This window comes from Larimichthys crocea, chromosome XII (assembly GCF_000972845.2).
Source record: "Larimichthys crocea isolate SSNF chromosome XII, L_crocea_2.0, whole genome shotgun sequence".
Classification (NCBI taxonomy): Eukaryota; Metazoa; Chordata; class Actinopteri; family Sciaenidae; genus Larimichthys; species Larimichthys crocea.
This window is the reverse complement of record NC_040022.1, coordinates 1,517,399-1,543,755: the sequence shown is the minus strand read 5'-3', so window position 1 is coordinate 1,543,755 and position 26,357 is coordinate 1,517,399. Positions and strand designations below refer to the sequence as shown.

The window sequence follows — 26,357 nt, the reverse complement described above, 5'->3', positions numbered from 1 at the left end:
TTTAAGCCATAATATAATTTGAACAGGAGGTTATAAAAACAAATCCAGTCTCTGTACAGTTGTCATGAACGAGGAAATTAGTTATATATTAGTTTGTACCAGGCTGTAAACATGTTTATTTCTGCTGTGAAGTTGAACATTTTAACATGGGGACTTATGGAGACTTATGAAGAGGAATTACAGTTTTTAGGTTTTATTTCCCAGCATGGAAGGTTGCCGGGCAGTTATTTACAAGTGAATCAGAGATATGAGAGCCAGAGTTTTTTTATATTATTATTATTATTATTATTATTATTATTATTATGGTGTCAAGTTTGTGGTTCAAAATGAGGCCCACTGCCCTCCAGTGGTCAGCACACAGTGGACATGACTGGACCGTGTAAAGGGTGTGGCAGCTGCAGAAAACAGACTTACTGTACATGGAGACTTTTCTCCGTGTTTAACCAACATTAGAGACAAAGCTGAACATTATCCTCAGGGCTGAGGAAGGCGTTAGTGCACAGGAAGCAGGCTGACGTGTTTCCGCAGGCTCAGACCGGGGAAAGTTGTTTCCTGAAGTTGACACTGCGCCGATAATCTCCACACCAAATCCTCCTCGGTGCTTTTTTTTTTTATTATTATTTATTTTATAAATAGAGCAAAAAAATGACTCGGACAAGTTTGTCGGACTTTTTATAGACGTCAGGTGAGCTCCGATGTCTGGCGGGAAAATGAGCTCCAGGAGTGAAGACGCAGGTAATAAAAAACAAAACAAAACAAATGTTAAACTTTAATCCGCTTCATGACTAGCGGAGTGTGAGCAGACACACCGACCTGCAAACATTAACCTGTTGATTCGGACGGTTGGTTGACCGTTGGTCGGCCTGTTAGCACCGTTGACCATTGAAACAAACGGGCGGTGCTAGCTGCTGTGCTAACACTTCAAACTGACGGACAGTCCGGTCCAAAGTGGGTTTGAACCGGGCTCAGCAGTGAGACACACTCCGCTTAACCTTCCCCATTATCCCCGATAATCATTAACCGACTGTACCAAGTTATATTTGTTACATTCCTGCAGATACGAGACCTGTTGCAGCTTCACACACGCTGTATTAACAGCTGTGACTGCAGAAATCACAAATAATAATAAACCTTTTGTGATCTGTCTAACCCCAGACTGAAGTATGAACAGCAGGATAACACACCGCATCAAAGTCACATGTGTTTGTTTATATAAATATGAAATATTTGGAGCAGTGTTTAATGTTTTGTGGTATTTCATCACCTTTAAAGGTCCAGTGTGTCAGATTTAAAGGGCTCTATTTACTGAATTTGTCAGAAATTAGATATAATATTCATAACTTTCATTCATTAGTGTATAGTCGTCACCTGTAGATAAGATTTTTATTACCTTAAAATGAGTCTTTAACATCTACAGACACAGTCCACGGACAAATCAAACGCTGGCTCCAGATAGGACCGCTCATGTTTTCTAACATGTTCGTGGTATTTTCTCTTTAATGCTAGAAAGAAGAAGGCGAAGCGACTTCGGGTTGCAGTCATGGCTAGATTTGATCCTTTTAATCAGAGGTGCAAGTGTAGTTTGACAAACAAATGGGAACAAGCCCGAGCGGCTTTATTATCCCACAAGTTTAATGACATGCAACATGAAATCTAGTTATTTTAAAGGATTTGTATGCAGACTCACTATGTGCACACTTAACGTGGACAACAAAGCTGCACGTGTTGTAGATTTACAAACTGAGCAATGAGAAAAATGTCAAGTTGCATTCCTGGAAAGCTCAGCTGAGCTGAGAAAGTATTTACAGGTGCTGGTAACACAGATACCTTTTTAATCGTGTTGTTTATTATCAATATATTTTGCATGCAAACATCCTAATGACACAACCTGTTGATCGTTTTCAGACTCCAGCCTGCAGGCCCAGCTAGCCGACTACCGAGCTCAGGCCGAGCACTGGCAGGGCGTGGCGACGATCTGCGAGCTGAGCAAACAGGAGGAACTGGCAGAGCTGCAAAAACAATGTGATCAAGAGATCCAGTCTCTGCAGGAGGCTCTCAGAGGTCTGTGTTACCCTGTGTGTGTTACCCTCTTAAAGTCATTTTCAGTCAAGGACGTTTTGTGTGAAGTTGCGCACTTTCTAACACGGGGGACTCTCTTAAGCAAATGCAAATAGCTGTAAACATGTAAACATCTCACGAGAAACTCCCTGTAGTTAACAAATACTGTCACAGCGTACCATGTATCAGGTACAAGCTCACACAGCTCGTTCATACGTCACTCTTTAGAGATAAGTTTGTAGCCTTTGATAAGAAGTCTCGTTCACCTGCTATAAGCAGACGTATCTTTGTTTTCACAACTGTTCAGAGGCTCTGAAGTTAAAAGCTTTATTTTAAATTAAATCAAATTATCAGAATTTGCATTTCAAGTTCATATTTTAGTCATTTTTGTGCTCAAACTTTAGTTGCATTTAATGTAAGCACAAGTAATGCCTGACTGTGTTGGGAAACTTCGTCATTTTATATGTTTTAATGATAAAATCTGTTGTTTCTAAACTTTAAAGACACAAAACTGATGCTGTTTTGTGATGCAGTTCAAGAACAGTCAGGAGAAAACATGTAGAGTTATGTACAGAAGTGTTTTTCAATCCTGGTCCTCGGGGACCACTGCCCTGCATGTTTCAGATGTTTCCTGCTCCAACACACCTGATTCAAATAAATGTGGCTCAGTATCAGGCCACTGTAGAACTTGATGACGAGCTGATCATTTGAATCGTGTTTTTTTTGAGCTAGCTGTAATAGCTGTAAATGGTTTCATCAGTATTTAACGTGTTGTTGTGTTCACAGAGACAGCAGCGCAGTATGAAGCCAGAATAGCTGTTCTTCAGTCTCAGCCTGTGGAGTGGAGGAGAGCGAGTGGACAGAACATGGTCGGTGTTTGTCTTTTTCTTTTTTTTCTTTTTTACTTGTTTTGAGTGTTTTGGACTCAATCCCAGCATTTATTTCCCTCTGCTAGATCAGTGGAAGGCGAGCCAGGATGGACGTAGAAGTCGGCAGTAATGAATCCCAAACGCAGATCACCAACAGCCAGACGGAGGCCGAGGCGTCGCCGGACAGAAGGCACAACCAGTCGGCAGACCTGGAGGCGGCGGCGGCAGCAGAGGCAGACGGGACGCCGCTCACAGCTGAAGGGTATTTTTCACTGCGAAACTGCGACTCGGCCTCGCTGTCGTCTTTCTCCTTAGACACGCCCTCCCTGCCCAGAAAGCTCCACGCTCAGGACGACACCGACTCGCTGGTCTCCACGGGAACTCTGGTGCCTGAAGCCATCTACCTGCCGCCGGCTGGGCACCGGCTGGTCACGCACAGCGACTGGGACACACTCAACGCTCAGGTGTGGATTTAAAACGATGATATCAGGTCAAGATTTGCACTTTAATTGAATAACACTGAGGGTGTGGCGTGTTGGGCAGGTGTCTGAGCTGCAAGGGGAGGTGAGTCGGCTCGAGGCGGAGAAAGAGGAGCTGGAGAAAGAACTGGATACACAAACCAAGCACACACACAAACAGGTGAGCAGTGCTGATCCGAGTATACAGCAGAAAGTGTGTAGAGTGTGTGTCACATGTTAATTTGTGTGTCTATGTGTGTGTTCAGGTATCAATGCTCCAGTGTCAGGTCCAGACTTCAGAGGCTCTCCTCCAGGATTTGCAGAAATCTTTTAGCCAATCACAGAACGCAGTCCAGAGTCGGCTGGTGAGTGATACGATGTCCATCCTGCAGGGTGTGTGAGGCTCTGTCAGGGGTGGTAGAATTCAAAAATCACTTGATTCCTGTTTGTGTGATCGCATACAATTGTCGTTTGTGTCTCCAGGCAGAATTATCTTTTTCCCAGAGGAAGATGTGCAGCGAGCTGTCCAGACTGAAAGGAGAGGAGGTGAAGGATGAAGGACCAGAGTCCAGCTCATCGTTCCCAGCGACGCTGCAGGTACCATTCGTTCTAGGCTTTCACGTACAGTGTGTCTGCTCCACGAAAGCTGCAGCAGAGAAGAATAATTTCACATGGTGTCATAAAGGGAACAGAGCCCTGTGAGTTTTGTTTCTGTGACTTCCTTTTGTAGCATTTCTTCATTTCAGATAGTTTTGGGATGACTTTATTTCACTTTTCACATGAAGTGTCAACCTTCATACGTGGACGAAGGTTTAGAGGTATTGTGAACTGCCTGTAGTGTCAGTGTGTGTGTGTGTGCTGACTGTTGAAATCTAACCTGCAGGGGGCGCACTGTGAGGAGCGACTGCGCATTGAGATTGTCAACCTGAGGGAGCAGCTGGGCAGCCGGTCAGAGGAAAACGGTCTGTGGATCATATTAATATTATTATTTAGAGCAGATATTTAAACACTGACTCACTTAAACTGAAACTTTTTATCCTTTCTGCCTGTTTCCACCCACGACGACGTCATCAGAGGTGTTAGAAGGTGAGTGAACGACTCAGTTTGACAGGACACTTAATAGGTCTCCCTTAGTAATCACAGCATTGTTCATGTCTGTGCTGCAGTGACTGAACAAACTATAAGCAGTCTTTGTTTGTGCTGCTGTGCAGTGCAGCTGTCCAGTCTGAAGACGGAGACGGAGAGGATCCAGGCTCAGAAGGACCAGCTGCAGGCTGAACTGCTGGCCTGCTGCACTGAACTGGAAGCCCTGCGGGTGGCGCTCTCTCATGTGCAGATCAACAACAAGGCGCTCAGTAATGACAAAGTAAATCCAACCTGCTGTTTTTTGTTGTCGTTGTTACTGCTGTCACTAAACTCGCATTGTTGGTCAGAAATGCTGATCCTGATCATTTAAAAAAGTTCTTAAGCAATATTTTATATTATTGTTATTTAAATTTTATTATTCTAACAAACAAAACTCGACACAAGGTCCACCTTACTTGTTTTAAAAGCTTTTAACCAACTCTTGTGGCTTTCCTCAGCGGATGAAGTTGCTCAGTTGTCATCCTTGGAACAGAAACACAAACTCGCGACCACGTGACTGAACTCTCAGACTGAGATCAGTTTATGGCACATTCAGACAGAATCTGGTGCTGCAGCAAATCAAGAGAAATAAACTGAAATAAAAAAAAAAGAATTATTACATTATTAAATTATTACACTTGGCATAAGAGGTAAATTAGGACGGTGTTTACTTAATGAAAATATTACGGGTGCACACAGACAGGATCTGTCGCTCACACTCCAGTGAATCACTACAGTGTGTGTAGGTGAGGTGTGTCAACAACAATCAGGAAATAACTTTATTTCACCTGCGCTTCTTCACTTTCATTCACACTCACTGTCACTCAATAACTGCTCTTTCGGTTCATTATTCTGCAGCGTAAATTGCGAGATGCACCCAGACTTGGTAGCATCACAGTTTAGTCCGTGGGTTTAATTTTTCCACTGCAGTGCCCCGATGACAACTCAGCAACTCCATCGGCAGAGGAAGGTCAAGAGAAAGCTTTGGGAAATAATTTTGAGTGTGTGTTGAGAGCTGAGAAAGCTTTGGGAAATAATTTTGAGTGTGTGTTGAGAGCTTACAAGCTTAATTATGAATCATGATGACTGGATTCAGCTTCAGAGTTCATTAATTACACATGTAAATACTAATAATGTTGTCTGTGTTGTTTGCCTGATCTGTTTTCTCTGTGGCTGTCAGGCCTCTCTGCACCAACAGTGTCTGGAGCTGCGAAGTCAAGTGATCAGTCTGCGCTCTCAGGTCGACACCAGCCAGACTGTTCAGAGAGACTTTGTCCAGCTCTCCCAGTCGCTGCAGGTAAGAAACAGCAGACAGTTGTAGAGGTTTGAGTGCAGGAGTGATGGATGAATCCTTGACCTGTCTCTCCTCCCTCCTTCAGGTGAAGCTGGAGGTGATCCGACAGGCCGAGACTCTCGAACAAGTCAAAGAAATCCTGGAAGACGGAGTCAGTGAAGCTAGCTCCTCTCCTGCAGACGCCTCGTGAGTTATCGAGTCACACTGGAACCAAAGAGAACAGACCAAGAGAAAACGGCAACAAGAGTGACCAACAAGGACCAACTAAGTAATCGTGATCACTGGGATTATCACAGCTCGCACTTTCCGATGGATTCTCCTACAGAGACATCACGTTTTTGATTGTTTCAGAGACGATGGTGTTGACCAAAGTGATGTTTGATGAACCATGGAAACACTGTAACGTTCACACTCACTCTGTTTATTCCTCTACTAATTATGTAAATGCATCTGTAGATAAATCTGACACAGTGAAAACACTCCACAGTCCCAACACTTGATTTTGCACTGTATCAGTCATTACTATGCAAACTATACGGTCATTTCCCCGTGCAGACTTTTTCTGTGAAGAAGGACGAGTCACAGTGCAATAATGAAGTGATACAAACTCTCCTAAATTAACTTCATCAGGGAGGGTTATTTTTATTGTTTTCATTTATTTGTCTTTATTTTAACTCAGTCATCAATTATTCCTGTTCTTACTACAACCATACCAGCTTTTTGACTGAAAGCAGATTTATGATTGTGGATGAGAAAAGAAGTAAAAAATATCTGAAGAAATGTGAACGTGACAGTTTGTGTTCATTTTAAGGTGAAGAAATGTTACTAAACCTCCGTTAAGAGATATAAAGTGAGACTGACAGTTTTAATACATATCTTTATTCTTTAAGAATAGAATCAACACAGAATAGTTTTAATAACTCTCACCTATATATTAACTTCAGTACATACACAGAAAAAAATGTTGCAGTTTTTTTTTTTTTTTTTGGTGTATTTTCTGGCGGCTGATGTGTTTTTGTTTTTGCATTTGTGCCACTTGATGTTTTTGATCACGTCAAGTAGCCGTTGGCAGCTCTCAATCAGCGGGAGAGCGCTCAGCCTTTTCTCTCCATCCTCGCTGTCTCAGCTCTCTGCTTCACTTCAGAGCAACTAGAGCGATCCTTACCTCTTAGACTTTACCTGGAGAGAAAAACAGACGCCTGTAAGGGTGTGCTGAGGTTAAGTGACGGCGTTAAGACTGAATAACTGAATCATTTTGGGGAAATGAGCAGCCAGCTATCTTAATTTAGAACAACCAAACGGCTAGCCAGTCCAGATCCAAACATAACACCTCTAAAACTCACTAATTAACATGTAATATTTAATAATAATGTTTAAATGGACAATATCTGTACAAATTAAAACCATGGATTGAACAATGAAATAAGCTGACATGTTGGTTAGTGAGCTTTAGACAGAGCCAGACTAACGAAAGACTAGAAAGTCTACAGCATATTTCCCAAAATGATGAATAGCTGAATATATTCTGAGTGTAAAAATGAAATTAATATAGAGAATAATTCCCAGTTAAAACTTGATAAAACCACATTTTTAAGCAATATTTTCAAGTTTTTATGTGAGCAATGTTACAGAACATACATGGTGTGTTTGAGGAATAATCCAACATAATCCAGCGATAATTTATCATGTTGCACCTTGTTAGCAAAATGCACAATGAACTGGTTTCAACAGTGATCAGCATGCACAAAAGCACGACCTCCCATAAACAGGATACAGCCATCATTCATACATCTATGAGTCAAAACGTCTGCTCTGCAGCCAATCCATATCACCTGGATTACAGTAAACGCATGAAGAGTCAAAGCGCACACCAAATGTGCTAATCTGCATTTTACTATTTCTACTTTCAGACGATCTACAAGCCACTTTAAGCAAAATGCTGAAGTCATACTTCAAAGCTTTTAATGAGAAACAACTATGAAATACTATGTATGATGCTGAGACCAGTTATTAGACTGCTACTGGTGCTTCATGTCAGAGGCACAGCCAGCTAGATTTACAAAAAACAAACAAAACACACACATATAACGGACACAGAGTCAACATGAAACTTTCCTACGACGTGCAAGCATGAGTGAGGGGAATACCTTGTTTTGTTACAGGGAGTATGGAAGAGGGGGAAACAGGTTTAGACTGGGTAGTCAGAAAAAAAGGAGCATCCAAGGAGAGGAAAATGAGAAAAAAAGTCATCAGAGGTTAGAGGAAAGAGGGTGGGAGATCATTAAAACTGTGTCAGGGATAAGAAAAGAAGGAAGAGAGGCTGAAACAAGACAAATTATTCCAAAACAATCAATTAATCAATCATATATTCCTTAAAAATCAACAAAAAGGAGACATTGTTGGCAAACATTAGAGGGGAAATCACAGCACATTGTCTCATAGTACCAGCATCTGTTATTGTTCTCTTCTGTACAGTGTATATGATGAAATCACACCGTGTTTAAACAGGTCAAATGTTGAACTTACCCTCCAGATATGTGCGAGCCACAAACTTGAGAACCTCATCGATGAGGATGACGGGGAAGGAGAGCTTCAGCACCATCAACCACTGCTCCACGTTCAAGTGAGTGAGCTTAAAGATCAGCTGTGGACGAGACAAGCACCGATCAGGGGGAGATACAGAAATACGAGTTTGATGTGTTGGAGACGATTGTAGCAAATCATTGTCACAGATTCTGACTCTGTCCCAGACTGAGCACAGTATTCAAAACTCAGATACAGCTGAACCTGGAGACTCTTTATCTGGGACATGAACTTAATATGCTTTTTCCTGAGCCACTCCTTTGTTGGCTTGGCTGTATGTTTTGGGTCAATGTCGTGCTGGAAGTGGACCAAACACAAACGTGGTGATCAATTACAGGAAACGTCTGACCTCTGTGCTTGACAACAAGTTTCTCCACCAAGTACTGAGTCATGTTTTGTTAGGGGATCACATAATAAATAATAATTCACTCAATCAAATTAGTTTAGAAGTTTTATATAATGTGATTTACTAGTTACTTTTTCATTCACTTATAGTTCGTTTGTAATTTACTGTGAGATGGACGTGAGAGAGATGACGCTATGGGCAGATTTAAGCAGATGTATAGTTGGATAAATATATCGGAATATACTTGGATATATACAATGGCAAATGAAGATCGAGGACACATAGATGTGTTGGATGTAAAACATTTCAGCATATATGCATGCAAATATTAGAATATTCATATTTTTGTAAGAATAGCAACACATGTTGAATATTTTGTGTACTGGCCTTTTCTGAATCAAACCAAACTTTAAAAAAAGGAATAAGAAGATGCACCATGTTAAACAGTTGGATATTAATGACACAGAAGTGATGAACATCAGTGCTTAATAAACTTTATCTAAATAATAATAATAATAATAATAATAATAATAATAATAATAATAATAAATAATAATCTGTTAAATGTCTAAAGAAATAAGGGAACGTTGTCTTGTGTGCCCCCTTAAATGCCACCTCTGTTAGTAATCTGGTCGTCTTAGTATTTAAGCGATGACATAATGTGAGAGAGAACATGGAGGTGGAGAGGCGGGTGTGTGGAGGAGGAGCGAGGGAGGTGGATGTAGTGCAGGAGGACTCACGGGCAGGGGGTCGACGTAGATGATCATGAAGTGAAGGGACATGGAGAGGCTCATGGCGCCCACCAGCCAGCCGTTGCTCCAGGGAGGCATGCGCACCAGGGACTGGTTCTCAGACAAGCTGGGGGGGAGGAGGCAGGAGGAGAGGAGGAGGGGAGGAGGGAGGAGGAGGAGGGTTGGGTTGGTGGGGAGGCGGGGGGGTACGTTAATGCAGACTGAAAATGTGTGAGGGCATATGAAAGAATGAATGTAGAACATAAAGTGCAGAAAGTGTTGTCAGTGGAGGAGGAAGTACTCTGATCCTTTAGAAATAAAGTACCACCTAATTAAAAGTTATCATACGTATCAAAAGTAAAAGCCACTGGGTCAAATATAATTTCTTTTTCATCACAATATTGAAATTTAGTACCCACAATGCCCCCTGAGCCGACAGACCTGTTCAGAGCGTTGCACATCTCGATGGTGACCAGCACAGACAGAGCCATGGTCATTGGAGGAGCGGCCTCCAATACTTCGCAGTGGACGCCGTCAAGTCCTCGTTGTCCTCACTGCACTGCATGAGTGTGACTGATGGGGGAGGGGTAGAAACATTCGTTTTCTTCGGTCTCTGGGAAGTTAAGATCTTTCCATGAAGGTCTCTGATTACAGCAGCTGGATGCAGCGTGTGATTGTATTAAATACTGACCAGCTGGTGGGGAGGTGACCATTGGGCCATCATCGCTGTACAGGAACCACCAGGCAGCAGCTGCACAGTTGCGGCACCGACATAACCTGGCAGAGATATTGTTTGGTGCTTAATGTGTTGGCACGGCAACAACATAGTTTAGATGTATTTACAGATGCATTTGTGAACGTCTGTGGAAGTGTTTCTTTATGATTTATTAATTACAAGAGTCGTTGGGCGTATTTAAGACAAACTAAGCTGACGTTAATGGAGCACAACATGGAGTGCTTCCTGTAGTGTCACTAAACAAGTCAAAAGTTTTTATATAAAAGTTTAAAACACCTGATCAGACAGTAAGAGAGAGAGAGAGAACAAAGAGTGTTTGTACCTCCGATGGTCCAATATCTGAAGAAAAGCCAGCCAGAGATGAGGGGCTCTTTGGGGGTCGGGGAGCTTTGCCCATGATTCCAGGTCCGGGCGGGTTGAAGCCCAGCGCAGTGGCAGGATGGCCGTCAGTCACAAGGTACCCACAGCAGCTGGACGGGGATCACGAGCCTCGGGCAGACCGAGGGCAGCGGTGAGGAAGATACTGAAGAAGGCGCGAAGGATGATATGTTGGTTCACAGTTCCTCTGCTCACTGTCTTTGACATTATTGAAAAGATTTACTCTAGCGGGTCACCTGACGACAAGCTCCTGGCTGCGGAACAAATACTGTTTTCAGACGTTTTATTTTACAGGGAGTAAACTCTGCTTGGAGCTTGTGGCAGCAGGAGGAGGAGGAGGAGGAGGAGGAGGGTTGGGTTGGATGGGGAGGCGGAGGGGTACGTTAATGCAGACTGAAAATGTGTGAGGGCATATGAAAGAATGAATGTAGAAACATAAAAGTGCAGAAAGTGTTTGTCAGTGGAGGAGGAAGTACTCTGATCCTTTAGAAATAAAAGTACCACCTAATTAAAAGTTATCATACGTATCAAAAGTAAAAGCCACTGGGTCAAATATAATTTCTTTTTCATCAACAATATTGAAATTTAGTACCCACAATGCCCCCTGAGCCGACAGACCTGTTCAGAGCGTTGCACATCTCGATGGTGACCAGCACAGACAGAGCCATGGTCATTGGAGGAGCGGCCTCAAATACTTCGCAGTGGACGCCGTCAAAGTCCTCGTTGTCCTCACTGCACTGCATGAAGTGTGACTGATGGGGGAGGGGGATAGAAACATTCGTTATTCTTCGGTCTCTGGGAAGTTAAGATCTTTCCATGAAGAGTCTCTGATTACAGCAGCTGGATGCAGCGTGTGATTGTATTAAATACTGACCAGCTGGTGGAAGGTGACCATTGGGCCATCATCGCTGTACAGGAACCACCAGGCAGCAGCTGCGACAGTTGCGGCACCGACATAACCTGGCAGAGATATTGTATTGGTGCTTAATGTGTTGGCACGGCAACAACATAATTTAGATGTAATTTACAGATGCATTTGTGAACGTCTGTGGAAGTGTTTCTTTAATGATTTATTAATTATCAAGAGTCGTTGGGCGATATTTAAGACAAACTAAGCTGACGTTAATGGAGCACAACATAGGAGTGCTTCCTGTAGTGTCACTAAACAAGTCAAAAGTTTAATATAAAAGTGATAAAACACCTGATCAGACAGTAAGAGAGAGAGAGAGAACAAAGAGTGTTGTACCTCCGATGGTCAAATATCTGAAGAAAAGCCAGCCAGAGATGAGGGGCTCTTTGGGGGATCGGGGAGCTTTGCCCATGATGTCCAGGTCGGGTGGGTTGAAGCCCAGCGCAGTGGCAGGTAGGCCGTCAGTCACAAGGTTGACCCACAGCAGCTGGACGGGGATCAGAGCCTCGGGCAGACCGAGGGCAGCGGTGAGGAAGATACTGAAGAAGCGAGTATAGGAAATGAATAGTTGGTTCACAGTTCCTCTGCTTGACTTTCTAGTCTTAAGCAAAGACTAGTGTCTAAATATGATCGAATGATAGTGTTACAGTGTGCCTTGTTCCCAACCCAACATTTGGTGACACAGTTTCATCTATTTGTTTACAGATTTAGTTAAAACTCTTTTGTCTTGTATCAGTCTAGGACAAAGAGATCAAGACTGGTTAAGACCACAACTGTGAAGAACAGCATCCAAAAGAAAACACACAGTGGACTACAACATTCAAACACTTGCGATGCTGGTCCCAGTGACTCATTGAGATGGCCTCAGCCAAAGTGATTGGGAAAATTTTTTGCTGTATACTGTCTGGTCTTGGTTTCAACTCAGCCTTGCCCTGCCTTTGTCTTGGTCTCAGCTCCTTAAAGTCTTGGAATTGTCTCTGTCTTGATACACCATGATTTGGTCTTGGTGAACATTGTCTTCACTACAGCCGTGTCTGTTATTCATCTTATGTTCCTTTTGCGTAGTGAACCACTGGTTTGGACTGTTTAGTCTTGGTTGAAATCACTGGTCATGTAGGACCATCAAGGACTTTTTTGAAAGTGTTGTAGCAAATAACCACGTAAGAGTCAGTCACTCAGTGCGGGTAAGGATCCAGCGTTCATCTCCTAATCGTATATTTATATATTATCTAATATTTCACATAATACATAGTCATTATCAGACCTCAACTATCGAGCACTCACCAGACGACCTCGCCTACGTTGGAGGAGATGAGGTAGCGGATGAACTGCTTCATGTTGTTGTAAATGGCTCTGCCCTCCTCAACAGCAGACACAATGGAAGAGAAGTTGTCGTCAGCCAGGACCATCTCAGAGGCAGACTTGGCAACGGCAGTGCCAGAGCCCATGGCGATGCCAATCTCCGCCTTCTTCAAGGCGGGGGCATCATTTACTCCATCACCGGTCTTGGAGAGGATTAATGCGTTAATTCAAGTCAAATGGTTTTACTCCATATCAAAGCATATACAAGATCTATCTTCTCACCATGGCGGTAATCTCATCGAAGCCTTGCAGGAACTCAACAATCTTAGACTTGTGGGAGGGCTCCACTCTGGCGAAGCAGCAAGCCTTTTGGACAGCATTCTTCTGATCATATGGAGAGAGGTCGTCAAACTCACGACCTGTGAAGGCCTTGCCAGTGACGTCCTCATCCTCACTGAAGATGCCAATACGACGGCAGATGGCCACAGCTGTGCCTTTGTTGTCACCTGGTGGGACAGATGTGAAGATTTGATTGTTGTCTTTGTTTGATTTCTTACTCAATAAGATTAAAATTGTTGAGTACCTACCAGTGATCATGATGACACGGATACCAGCAGCCCTGCACAGCTCGATGGAGCTCATAACTTCCTTACGAGGAGGATCGAGCATGCCAACACATCCAATAAAGGTCAAATCAGTCTGGAGAACAAAAGAAGCAAAACGTTTAGTGACCTTTGAAGCTGCTTGCAAGCGAGAAAGTATACTTCAGTAAACATTCAACACTGTATGTTGTCCTTAGTCACCCACCTCATAGTCTACAAACTTGGTGGCGTCCTCCAGGTTCATCTCCTCCTTCTTCATTGGGGAGTCGCAGGTGGCCAGAGCCAAACAACGGAGGGTGTCCCGCCCGGTGCCCCACTCCTTGATAACGGACATGATGTGGTCTTTGACTGGCTCGGTCAAAGGTACACGAGTGGTGCCCACACGGACATATGTGCAACGGTCAATGACGCCTTCTGGAGCACCCTGACGACGCAGTCAACAAAAAAGACATCATTTTGTAGTAGTATCAATTCATTGAACTCTCTTAGAAAACTTGAAGCTTTATATTTGTGTTTATCTTATGGTCATTGTAACCATGTTAGCATGCTTCAGTTAGCATTTAGCACATCGCCGAAGTGTACTCTGTGTTGTGTCACACACTCACTTTAACAAACATCTTGCTTCCCACTGGGGCTTTGGCGGACTTGGCAGGAGAGCAGTAAACTGACATGGACTTCCTGTCTCTGGAGAACTCCAGCGTGAACTCCTTCTTCATCAGCTGCTTGACTACCTGTTTGAAAATGAAGGAAAAGAATTAACAAACAAGGTAGAGTCTATTACATCTGTTGCTGTCATGCCAGAACTGGAGCTGGGCAAATGAAATTTGGAAGATAAATGGACCTCTTAAAATATATATATCATAATAATATATTTGCATACAATCTTTTGTGGACTTACAGAACAGCAAGTGTTTGCTCTTTCCACCTTGGACAGGCCGCGCACTTCAGTGTTGAACACATTCATCTTCTCCACCAAACAGCACAGGGCTGTTTCAGTCGCCTCACCCACTTTTTCATAAATACCCTTGGACTGCATGGTGGAAAAACAAGAAAAGCAAAAGTAGATTTTAAGCTGGTATTCTGCTACATGTAACACATAAATGCCATGAAGACAAAATTGCAAACCTCATTGTAGTCCAGAGAAGAGTCATTGCACAGAGCGCAGATGGTAGCCAGCTCTACCAGTCCGTCATACTGTCCACACTTCACAGAACTGCCATTCTTCGTACTGCGAGAAAATGATTGACAAGTCAATGTATTGTTGTGTTGCGTGTTCTTTTAACATTAACTGTTAACTCTTCTGGTACTTACACTTCTCCCTCTGGGGTGTACTTTGAGCCTGAGATGTCAAACTGACTGAGGGAAACATTGTCACCATCGACTCTATCAATGACGAACATCTGCACGGAAACAAAGTTTCTGCATTAGGTTTGCTCTCATTTCGAGTCATCAGAGGACTTTCTAAATTGAAAACTCTTGTACTATGTATATAAACGTACCTTAGTGACACACATCTGGTTGGTGGTGAGGGTACCAGTCTTGTCAGAGCAGATGACTGACGTGCAGCCCAGGGTTTCCACAGAGGGTAAACTTCTGACGATGGCGTTCTTCTTGGCCATACGACGAGTTCCCAGAGCCAGGCAGGTAGTGATGACAGCGGGAAGACCTGCGATGGATGGAAAACAGGAAGGACAGGTTGGAAGGTGAAGGTGAAACATTTAGAGGAACTTCTTAAGCCAAAGAACCAGGTAATGAGAAAGGATGATTGGACGACCACCTGGACTTTAGGGACTCTGCCACTGGGCAGGCTGACAATAGTGGAGGTCCCTTGACAGCCCTTAACACATCAGCTGGAGCACAAGGTATTCCTGTGGGAGGGGGCTGCTGCAAACCATTCACTCAGATCGGTGCTCAGATTCTTGGCAAATATCAACCCTGACAATGATGTGGAGAAGGTCTGGAGTGTGTCCAGTTTAGTGACATTATCGTGGCATCTGTGTTTGCAGATGATGTTGCCCTTTTGGCATCATCAGACTGTGGCTTCTGATGAGTGTTGGCACAGTTTGCAGCTGACTGTGGTGTGCCGGGGTGGAGAGAGCACCTCCAAATCAGTCTGTCAGACTGTTTCTGCACCAGAACAGGTGGCAAAAAAGTTGCTGTTTCAAGCATTTGACGATTTTTAGGTACTAATCACAACAGTGGGCAAACCAGTCGGACGTAAAGACAGAACTGAGTAACTATGCAAGCTCTTTATTTATGAACCAAACGTCTTTCCAACTTTCATCTATTCTTGGCGTTGGGTAGCGACCAAAAGAATCATATCAAGAAAACAAAGACTGTTTGGCTTCCTGTCTGTGACAAACAACTGCTTCTGCAAGTTAAGAGGAGTCAGATAAGCTGTTACAGCCACCTGCCTCTTTATGATTATATCATAAAAACTGGGCAGAGATCCCAGGACAGATCAGGACCCACAGAAGTAAATCTACCAGCCTGAGAGCAGGCTGCAAGATTTCAAAGAAAATGGCTGCTCTGTTTGTCTCACCTGCCACCAAAGGTGAAACAATTAAACTGGATTTAGTTTGGGGCTTCAAAACATAACCTACAAGATGATGATAAACAAAGCTGAACAGTTCATACTTTGAGGAAATCAACTTGACAATGTCCAAGAAGACCCCAATAATTGAGTTGTAGACAGTGAAAAGAATGGACGTCGTATTTGTGACGTCACCCATAAGTTTGTAAAGCTCAGCCCATGTTGGCAGTACTGCCTCTGCCGCCTCCTGGCTGATCCAAAAATCGGTGAAGATGTGGAATGTCGGCGGGAACCTGAGTTGGGCTGTATGAAGCCTGAGTGCTCAAACAAGTCACCTGTAATGGCGCCTACCCGTCAATCAACATCCTGGACTGGTATCTAAGCTGAGCTACACAAGATGAATCTCTGATATGATAATCTTCTTGGGAAACTAGATGGAAGTTAATTTCATGGGAGTTTACCTTCAGGGATGGCAGCCACGGCCAAAGCCACAGCGATCTTGAAATAGTAGATAGCACCACGCATCCAGGAGCCTCCATGGACGGGGTCATTGAAATGGCCAATGTTGATTATCCACACAGCCACACAGATGAGGGAGATTACCTGATGGACAGGCAGTCAGCAGGTGTGTGTCAGACATTAGTTGTAGTCTTTATTGATTTTAAATATTATGGGTCTTAGTGTTTTTACTGTCTCACCTTGGAGAGCTGCTCTCCGAACTCGTCCAGTTTCTGCTGCAGAGGCGTCTTCTCCTGCTCAGTGGCGGCCATCTGGTCACGAATCTTACCGATCTCAGTGGAGACACCAGTTGCAACAGCAATACCAGTGGCTTTACCAGCTGCAATGTTGGTGCCCTGAACAGAGATTTTAGACAAGTTAGTTCATCAGTCTGGACCAAACTGAAATATCTCAACTATTAGGACTGACACGACATTTTGAACAGAAATTAACGGACCCAAGAGGATGGATCACACCTTCTTTATTCTAGCTCCAACATGAGGTTGACATCTGTCAGGATGAAATGTAATAACTTCCTCTGACTTTTCTTCCAAGTTTCATCTGTCTGATACTTTGGTAGACAACAGCAAAAGTACTGATGTTCCCATGAGCCTCAGCCAAATGTTATGTAAGTGCATGTAATTGTGATGGACGGTGTAGGAGACAAGAATAACGTTGTGGAGGAGAAAAAAGTGAGTAAAAACACCCTAAATATGTTTAGAACTACAAATGAACTTTCTTCTAGGATCAGCCAGCAGCGGCTTCATGCAATTCATTTGCAGTCTGAACGCAGAGGGGTGACCATCTCCTGCTCTGACGATATATGTTTTCATGTCCGAGTCTCCAAAAGTCTCCAATAACACAAGAAAAAGTTGCTACATTTGTTGGCAACACTCAGAACAAGAAGGTTCTTGGTTCAAAACCTCAGTTTGGGCCTTACTAAGTAAAGTTTCATGTCTGTGGGGGTTCTCTCTGAGTACTCCCACAGTCCAAAAACATGCTAATAGGTAAATTGGTGACTCTAAATTGGCTGTAAGTGTGACTGGTTGTTTGTCTTTATGTGCCCTGTGATGAACTGGCCCAATGTCAGCTGGGATAGGCGAATGGACAGTTTTAGAGAAGATTTAGGAGAATAAACGGGAAGGTGAGTTTGATAGTTTGATGTAAACAGGATGCAGGAGAAAGACTCACAGAGAACAGCATGTTCTTCTTGTCCTGGTTGACGGCTCGGAGGTCGGGGACAGCATCGGTGTGCTTGATCACACTGACAGACTCACCTGTGAGAGACATATAAGTTTAAATGGTCAGAGAAGGAAGCAGACATCAAAGTGGCGTCCTGTTTGTGTGACACCTACCAGTAAGAATGGACTGGTCCACACGCAGGGTGGTGGATTTGATGGAGATGATCCTGATGTCAGCTGGGACTTTGTCACCAACTAGTGACCACACAGAGAAAACTCAGATTAATTTAAGGATTACAGTCAAACTTCATCTCAGTGTGTGCAGCGTTACAGCAGGATGGATGCAGGGAAGAGGTGTGTGTTGGTGGGTGTACAGGGTTGATTGACTGGTTTTAGCACTCTGGATGGAGAGTGTTGTTGTTGAAAACTGATACCACAGTCAGAGACAGAGGGAGAGGGAGACCTTGGGGAGATCATGAAATGAAAAGAACAGGTGTACAGCAAACAGAGGGGAGAGTCCGGCCGTTCATATTAAGTGTATTTATACTCAAGCTTGTTGTTTTTTTTCTTCCTGCAGCGAGTTACTTCAGTTCCCCTCCACGCCTGTTTTTCTGTGGCTGCCTTAAAAGGGCCCATGTTCATTCTCAAGGACATCAAGAGCCGTGCACTCAAACACACGTGCACGTGACTGCTTTGAAGTATATGAGCGCACAAGCCGAGCCGAGGAGCTTGATTTCTTTTTTATGTTCAATCAGGAGTCAAACAAAGAGAAAAAAGCTTTCTGTCTAGACTTTCCAAGGTTGAGAAGTCTTAGATAAAACACTGAGGCGAGCTCCGGCTTAATTATTAGTTAAAGTGTGTTCTGATTTTTATATTATTTGTACACATACAAATGGAAGTAATCTAATTCATGTAATTTAACGTCCCAATGTCCACTGCTGATTATGCATCTGGAAAACACAGACCAGTAGCTCTATTTTTAGTATTTCTATATAGCCTCTGTTGTTGTGCACACTCTAAGAGTCCTTTGAGTCACAACTGCAGCGATTTAGAAGTGAAATTATTCGTATATTTTAGAGATGCAAAGCTGAGCAGTGAATATAATTTATATTTATATTTATGTTACATATTTTTTGCATATTTACATGTTTAAATCTTTATGGCTGCATCTTTAGAACAGTTATGATATTCTGTTGAATCTGCCGCTCAGTCCTAGCTTCTGATTGGACAAGGCGGTGATGTTGTTATGAACTGTATGAATCAGTGAAGTGATGCTTGAGAAAGTTATCCATCTCCGTCCTGCTGTTTCTTCTCATCAAGAGTCATCCAACCACCACATATCAAACCCTCACGTTACACTTAGAAGAACATTTTTATGGTTAATAATCTTCTTTGGTTCTTTGGGGTAATTACTGGTTCTTTAAGTCAACCTTTGTAACAGTGTGACCTGGTTTTGATAAAAACAACAACAAAGGGACAGTTTGAACACGTCTTTTGTGAACCTGAAGTACTTATGAGTATAACTAACTGGGAAGATCTTCATAATAAACGGTTATTTGAAGAACCAGCAGGTAAAAGGTTCCTCCATGGCATCAACATGGAGAACCACTTCAGGTTCTAACTCAAACCTTTATTTTAAAGGGTTTATTTTAAAGTTTGGGGGTCTGAGTTGTTTGTTTCCATAAGTTGAACCATTGACCCTGTACGACTGAAGTCAGCATGCTAGAAGATTGCCAGGATTCCCTGTGCACTGCCTTACTCTTATGTTATTCAGCAGTTCACTACAGTGAACTCTCCTACATGAAATATGAACACCCCGTGACCCTGAAGATCACGTCTGCAGCCCGATGACAATCGTTCAGCGTCTGAACGGTCTTATGAATCTTACCAGAAACCTCCACCACGTCACCAGGAACGATCTCCCTGGCCTTGATCCTCTGCACGCTCTTCCTGTCCGACCGGTAAACTTTCCCCATCTCGGGCTCGTACTCCTTCAGAGCCTCGATGGCACTCTCTGCATTTCGCTCCTGTTAAACAAATACACAAAGTTTCTGTCAGACTCTGTTGATCACAGTTGGATATTTGTCAGATTTAGTAAGCTTTATTAACAAAATGTGACAGGGACTGAATATAATATTTATAACTATGATTTCATCAGTGTTTAATCACCTGAAAATAAGAACCAAACATTGTTTTTGTTACCTTACAGTGAGACTTTTAGATCTACAGATGCTGCAGAGTCATGTTAAACTGCCAAGCACTGACTCTACACAGGGCCTTTCACGTGTTTTGCACATTTTTCCAGCCACCATAGTTTCTCCTTCTTTCTAACTGATATAGCACCTTTCTATATAGCACCTATCACTTTTACATTAGATATCTCACTCACCCATTCACACTTACATTCATCAGTATTTGGGAGCCAATCATTCACACACTAATGATGCATCGGGACCAATTTAGTAGGGGTCATTATCTTGTTCAAGGGCACATCACTGTCATCAATAGTATAGAACTGAAGCTTCAGCGTGAAGGGTTTTGTGGCATCTTGCTGTGCGTCAGCTTTCCCATCGTAGCGTGAAGGAGAAACTGTGGCGGCCGTGAAATGCACAAAAAACGTTTGTCTCTGGTTCAACATGACTCTGAAGAGGAAGACCTGTGTCTGTAGATATAAAAGTCTCATACTAAGGTAACATAAACATAATGACTCTTATTTTCAGGTGATTAAACACTAATGAAAACACAGTTTTGCAGATTACATTCTGTAAATAAAGCCTCATAAATCTGACACACTTTCCTTGATTAATGGGATGTTAAATTATATTTACACTGCATGTGTTTGAGGTGTCTGTCTGTCTGTCTGTCTGTCTGTCTGTCTGTCTGTCTGTCTGTCTGTCTGTCTGTCTGTCTGTCTGTCTGTCTGTCTGTCTGTCTCAAGCTTGAACAGCAGGTTGATGTTCAGTTCAGTCAGTGGTTTCTTCCAAGGCTGCCCTCGACCGCCTCAAAGTGTAAAGCCCAACTTATGCCAGCCGCCCTCCCTCTCTCCATACCGCCATGTGTGAATCCTTGTGCATAGTTTCCAAATGACTGCCGCAGGGTTGATATGAACCCCCTACCACACACACACACACACATATACACAGCAGGCCTCTGGTAACCTGATCGTCCCTCTGTATTTTTACTGTGGATTGCACAGTGTGGATTGTAACAAAGCAGACTGCAACTTTGAGAGTCCCAGTCCGCCATCACCTCCCGCTCCTCCTCCCTCCTGCTCTCCCCTGTCGGCTTAACCTTTCACCTTTTCACCTCCCGCTGATGTCAGACTCCTCTTTCTAGACTCCCTTGAACTTTAAGCTCTGGAAGAAGGAGCATGCGCTTGCCGTAAAGGACACGGGGGCTGCGACCTGAACAGGCCGCCGTCCACTGTGTGTGATTTATTGTGTGTGACTGTTACTAAGTATAAGAGTCTATTTAGGTGTGTGTAAAAGACAGCATTCAGGAGCAGGTATGTGTCCTTGTGATTGCAATTGTTCCTCTGTGTGTGTGTTGACTGACCTGCCACACTCCAACAACAGCATTGGCGATGAGGATGAGGAGGATGACGAAGGGCTCGACAAAGGCAGTGACGGATTCCTCGCCTTCCTCAAACATAGCCAGAACCTGAGAGAGACAGAAGGAACATATGAGAGATCTGAAGTGTTAAAACTTCACGGACAACATCAGGACTGCTAACATTTCATTATGAGTTCAATTTGTATTCCATAAAATGAAAATAGTGATAAAATTCACAGATTGTAAGGCGGTATCTTTAAATGTTTTGTTTAACTAGCAGTCTAAAATTTAGAGATATTCAGCTTATAGCCACACAAAACAGAGAAAAGCAGCAAACTTCACACTTGAGAGCCATGTTGAGTTACCTGGATGCAAATATAATGTTTTCACTTATTAAAACAACAAATTTAACCTCAATTACTTTATAGTTTAGAGAAATACTTGTATGTGCTGCGTGTCCCAACATTTCTTAAAGCTACATGATATAACGAAATCCATTTGAAAATTAACAGACAAAATATTGATAGAATAATTTATATATCAAAGTCAAGCGAGCAAAAACCCTGAATGTTTTCTGGTTTGAGTCGGTCAAATGTGACAATTTGCTGCCGTTCTTTCATTTTTTATCACTTTAATTTAATTTTTTGTTAAAAACGAGACATTTACTGACGTATATTTTGGACTCTTTATATCAATGTTATTTGCAGCCTTCAAAATTTTACATCATTGAGCTTAAGAATTATTTTTTTTATATCTATAGCAGCATTTAATCTTGGCCTGTAGCTGCCTTTTATCTCCAACAGTCAGATTTGTTTTTAATATTTTTAATGATGGATCCACTCGTGGCTCTGTTAGCGTTAAAGTAATGCGTTATCAAAGTTACATTATCAGTAAACCTGTCTGCTGCAACAAGTGTCATGCACCTGTCGCTCAGGGTGTCCAGCATTCAACATAAACATCAAACAGTCACGGCGAGCAGCTATTTCTGACAGTTATGATGCTGTTACTGGATCAAATGACATTTCACTTTGTCGTCATCCCTTTGTGTGAAAACTCTACATGTGACTCTTTTCTGAACATATAGACGAACACGTGTCTGGGAGGGGAAGGTGGGGGGGCTTCATGTTGACATTGACACAGATTAGTTGCGAGCCAGCAGAGCGAGGAAGGGGAAAGAAGAAGAGGAAGAAGAGGCTTCATCTTCCTCTTGTAGTGTTTCACTTTTTGCTTTTCATCTCACGCCTTTCACCCCCAAAAATAGTCTCTCTCTCTCTCTCTCTCCCTCCGGTCTGTCTTCACCCTGCTCCTCTTCAAAGACACAATCGATCTCCAGAACGAGAGTCAGAGCCTGTCAGCACGTTGCGGCGGCAGGACATTCCTGTGTGTATGAATAGGGCGACCATGTATTTGCAGCATTTAGTGTTCTCCCTTTTAGAAACCGTATACGACTCTGAATCTATTGCTCTCGTTTGTCATTGTAACAAACAATGCCATTGTGCAACCCAATCCCCGACTCACCCCCCTGCACTCCTCACCCTCCTCTCTCACTCTCTCCTGCTGCTGCCTCGTTCCTTCCATCCCTGACCTTTGTCCAAGGATACAGTTTCTCGTCCTGGCTTGAGACTTTCTTAAAATAAAGCTCCTGCCATGCATATGTGCACACACACACACACACACACACTCTTTCTGTCTGTCTTTGTCTTCATCTTTCTCTGTTTAACACACACACACACACACACACACACACGTATACAGCAGTCAGGCCTTCTAAGGCCATAGTGACAGCTGTGCAGAGAGGCCAGAGGGCAGAGATGGAGGATTAAGACAATGTGTTCGGCCTCCACAAAACTGTTTTGGAGAGAGTGACGGCAGGGAAAGGGGAGGAGAGAGAGCGGGATTCCTCGTGTAAATGAGAGAGAGGATACGAGTCTAAATGTAATTTAAAAAATCGCCGATGTACCGCTCGTGTCACTGTCAGGTTCTCTGTTGTCCCTGAACATGTGCTTTTCTAACGTATGTGAGGATGCAGGGACAAGACATCACCCTGTTTGCAGCGACTTTGAGCTGCTAATATGTGACTTATCAAGCAGCAGAGTCCCTAAACCAAACCCAATCATAACTATCTGGAGATTGATGTGAGAGTATTGACTAAGAGAGAGTAAGTATTGAGTCCAATGTCTAATCGGACGGTTGTTATCAGAGTTTTGATGGTTATAAACTCTGCAGAAATATGAGCTATATGATCAAACATTGATTTGAAAGCTCTCAGGATTTCTACCAATGATCTTCTATATAATAATATAATCACATATTAATTAATAACTTGTTGCCCATGAAGTTGTAAATAAAGGTTAATTGTGGTTTAATTTTCACTGTGATATGTTTGGAAGAGATCGATCAATAAGGTTTGAGAAGATACAAACATTGTATCTCACCTTTATGGGCATCAGTGTATATCAAACATTGACTTGAGATTTTCCTACTAATTATTTTCTATTTAAAAATATAATATAATCATCTAATATTTCAAAAATGCGGTACCTGAAACACAGGAAGACGTGACAGAAGGTGCTCATTATCAAAATAAAATAGAAAAATAAGTAATTTTATGAAAGAACCGTCTGACAACAGGCCTGACCTTTAACCTCAGAGAGACGATTTCATCTCTACACTCAGTGAAGGATGTTTGGATTTCTATTGTTTGGATTCAGTTACTCTTTGGACTCTTTATGTGGACATAATTAATATCTTACCAACATCATAAGATCCTTAAATACATGAAACCTTTGCACATGAAGCCAACTCCCATCTGGCTGCAGATACAGGCCGTAGCATCTCCTAACATGTACATAAGTATGTATGTATGAGATATTTGCTGTGTTGAATGTTTATTTTTGTGATTGCGTTTATCTTTTCAGACTCTCTGCATACTGTGTATCTTGTACTCGTGGGATATTTGCATCGTGTAAAGAGAAAAAGTGAGCAAACTCACAAAAGAGATGCAGGCGGCCAGCAGCAAGATTCGGACCAACAGGTCCTCAAACTGTTCCACCACCAACTCCCAGATCGTCTTTCCTGTTGAAGAAAACACCTAAAATCACATCCGGTATTCAGGTGTGTGTGTTTCCTAGTTGTGTATGTTTATATATTTACCTCATAAATGTTTAAAAATCTCAATAATCATGTGATTTTCAGGGTTAAATAGAAAACAACAGTGTTCAAACTGTATTATCCTGCTCGTCATTGGGCCAAATTAATGTAGCAGATAGAAATGGTAAATAAAAATGCTGGTTTAGATTAAAAAAAAACACAATTGTAGAAGCTGTACATCCAATATCTCAGCTTTTGATGAACCGGTTGCTCGAGTTGTGTGAGCATATTATTAGTAGTTTGGGTCACTATAATGAAGCCTGTAGCACACTGTGGGCCAATGGCAGGTGTTAAATACATGACTTGTCATCACAGGAAGTGAGGCGAACAGTTGTGTCCTGGTGTTAAATGCACTCTGATCAACGTGGACATGTGAATTAAACACAAATAATTAAAAAAAACAGGTGTTTTAAGTGGACTCACCCTCCTCTGCTGGCAGCTCTGTGGGTGAAGAGAGACAAACGATATTAATAAATCACAGCTGCACGTTGTTTTTAATGTCTGCAGCGTGAAAAGGAAACTTTATAGACACTTTAATCTAACATTCATCCATGAACTGAACTGACACGTGGAGGAGCAGCTGGTTCATTCAGGCCTTCTTGTCCGCCTGCCAGTGCATGACACAAATATAGTGACTTTAGTAACCGACCTTTACAGTGACTCTAATTACTGTGTTATTCTAGTTTGCTGTTACTCTGTGCACATCCATTCGTCAGCATCAAATACAGAGTCACTGCAGCCCATTGATAAGACTCGCTCACAGAGATGCTTGTGTGTTACATGCAGGCCATCTTCAATGTTTTTAATTACACCTGCAGGTCTGAATGATCTGTGCAGCATCAAGGCTAAAAATCTGACCTCAAGGTCCACCTATGAGCCCTTTCAGCAGCTTTCAGCTGCATCTAATGGTCTGCCTTAATGGATGGAGTTGAGGCTATGTAGTAAGTACTTTGACCTTGACTTGTTTCCAAAGTCACAAATGAGCTGTCACGCTTAGGTTTCAAAATAAAAGCATCTTCAACTCAAACTGAAGCCTGAAAACTTGAAACCTGAAGCTCTGATGCACCTGCTGCCTTTGTCCCTTAATTAGGCCGTCATTAAAAAGTCATACACAGTCATCCAGCCACTTCTCCGTCACCTCCTTCTTCCCTTAATGTCGTTTTTCTGTCGCTAAACCTCTCGGGTACGCTTCCACTCTCTAAAAATCCAACTGAACATCCTCCACATCCTGCAAATCCTCAACCACTTCAGTTCATTACTACTCTGTCTTCACACTCTCCAATGCTCCATCCATCCATCCATCCATCCGTCCCTCACCGTTGAAGCCATACTTGTCCAGGTTCTTCTTGACCTGATCGGGCGAGAGGCCGCTGTCCTCGGTGACGCCAAAGTAGGACAGAACATCTGCCGACTCTTTGGTGTGTGCGATCTCCATCCTCGCTTAAACGGAGAGGCTTCGGGACAAAAAGGGGGATAGAAAACAGAAACATTAAGTCTGAGTGGCCCAGCTGAAGGACCCCCCCCACGATACTGAAAGTTAAGACAAACTTGACCCACCACTTTCTTGAAGTGTGGGATTGGGATTAAAAACTGGCAACCCTCCCTGCTGTTCACACTTGCTCTCTCTCTCCCCTCTCTCTCTCTCTCTCTCTCTCTCTGGGCTGGTGCTCTCCTCTCGGAGCCCTCGACTGACAGAAAGTGCAACCCGGCAAACTGTCCTGAAAAGTTTTATACAGATGAAAAAGCGGCCTCATTGGTGCTCTCTCACCATGCACTCACCCCTCATTGGCTGAGAACGTCACAAATAGGTGGGCAGGGATGGCCCTGTGGTAAAGAATAGGCAGGGGGGCAGGAGGGTATGTGTGTGTGTGTGAGGGAGGGCGGTGAGGGGTAACAACTGCAGAGGGGTGGAAATAAGATGTGCACAAGAGAACATGCATGGTCAGGACAATGAGGAGGGGCGACATGAATGAGAGGTAGGGGACACTGATGAGCATGTGACAGTATTACTGTATGTATGTGCACATGTTTGTGGACTCACATGTACTGTA

At 43.0% G+C, this 26,357-nt stretch overlaps 2 protein-coding genes across 3 annotated transcripts; one reads left to right on the top strand and one right to left on the bottom strand.

The window, feature by feature from the left end:
* Window positions 1-389: 389 nt before the first annotated feature.
* rabep2 (rabaptin, RAB GTPase binding effector protein 2) lies at window positions 390-6,584 on the top strand. The gene is made up of 12 exons (XM_010744049.3): window positions 390-735; window positions 1,906-2,061; window positions 2,845-2,927; window positions 3,014-3,391; window positions 3,471-3,566; window positions 3,652-3,750; window positions 3,869-3,982; window positions 4,269-4,347; window positions 4,460-4,471; window positions 4,597-4,751; window positions 5,691-5,807; window positions 5,890-6,584. Exons 1-12 carry the CDS (start codon window positions 696-698, stop codon window positions 5,992-5,994), a joined length of 1,434 nt encoding a protein of 477 aa, XP_010742351.2. The 5' UTR covers window positions 390-695; the 3' UTR covers window positions 5,995-6,584.
* An 83-nt stretch (window positions 6,585-6,667) lies between these two features.
* On the bottom strand, window positions 6,668-26,018 carry atp2a1 (ATPase sarcoplasmic/endoplasmic reticulum Ca2+ transporting 1). Of its 2 annotated transcripts, XM_027285558.1 has the most exons (26): window positions 25,864-26,018; window positions 25,624-25,760; window positions 24,730-24,747; window positions 24,149-24,231; window positions 21,160-21,264; window positions 19,493-19,631; window positions 17,779-17,859; window positions 17,615-17,700; window positions 16,624-16,779; window positions 16,387-16,528; window positions 14,892-15,058; window positions 14,704-14,792; window positions 14,518-14,620; window positions 14,291-14,422; window positions 13,998-14,123; window positions 13,598-13,816; window positions 13,378-13,489; window positions 13,073-13,296; window positions 12,773-12,993; window positions 11,825-12,027; window positions 11,453-11,538; window positions 11,197-11,330; window positions 9,474-9,591; window positions 8,331-8,448; window positions 7,952-7,997; window positions 6,668-6,983 (listed from the first exon to the last, which is right to left on the bottom strand). In XM_027285558.1, the coding sequence occupies exons 2-25, from the start codon at window positions 25,739-25,741 to the stop codon at window positions 7,993-7,995; spliced, it is 2,985 nt and encodes a 994-aa protein (XP_027141359.1). In that variant the 5' UTR covers window positions 25,742-25,760; window positions 25,864-26,018; the 3' UTR covers window positions 6,668-6,983; window positions 7,952-7,992. The 2 variants fall into 2 exon arrangements, with proteins under 2 accessions (XP_027141359.1, XP_027141358.1); XM_027285557.1 differs by lacking the exon at window positions 7,952-7,997.
* Window positions 26,019-26,357: the final 339 nt, after the last annotated feature.

What these genes read in the sequence shown, in the direction of transcription:
- rabep2 (XM_010744049.3), top strand. Translation starts at nt 696, where the DNA reads ATGTCTGGCGGGAAAATGAGCTCCAGGAGTGAAGACGCAG. An exon ending in GAGCGAGTGGACAGAACATG is followed by an intron (nt 2,928 to 3,013) that starts GTCGGTGTTTGT and finishes TCCCTCTGCTAG; the next exon opens with ATCAGTGGAAGGCGAGCCAG. An exon ending in GGGACACACTCAACGCTCAG is followed by an intron (nt 3,392 to 3,470) that starts GTGTGGATTTAA and finishes CGTGTTGGGCAG; the next exon opens with GTGTCTGAGCTGCAAGGGGA.
- atp2a1 (XM_027285557.1), bottom strand. Translation starts at nt 25,741, where the DNA reads ATGGAGATCGCACACACCAAAGAGTCGGCAGATGTTCTGTCCTACTTT. An exon ending in GAAGCAAGATGTTTGTTAAA is followed by an intron (nt 13,817 to 13,997) that starts GTGAGTGTGTGA and finishes CTGCGTCGTCAG; the next exon opens with GGTGCTCCAGAAGGCGTCAT. An exon ending in ATGTGCAACGCTCTGAACAG is followed by an intron (nt 9,592 to 11,196) that starts GTCTGTCGGCTC and finishes CCTCCCCCCCAG; the next exon opens with CTTGTCTGAGAACCAGTCCC.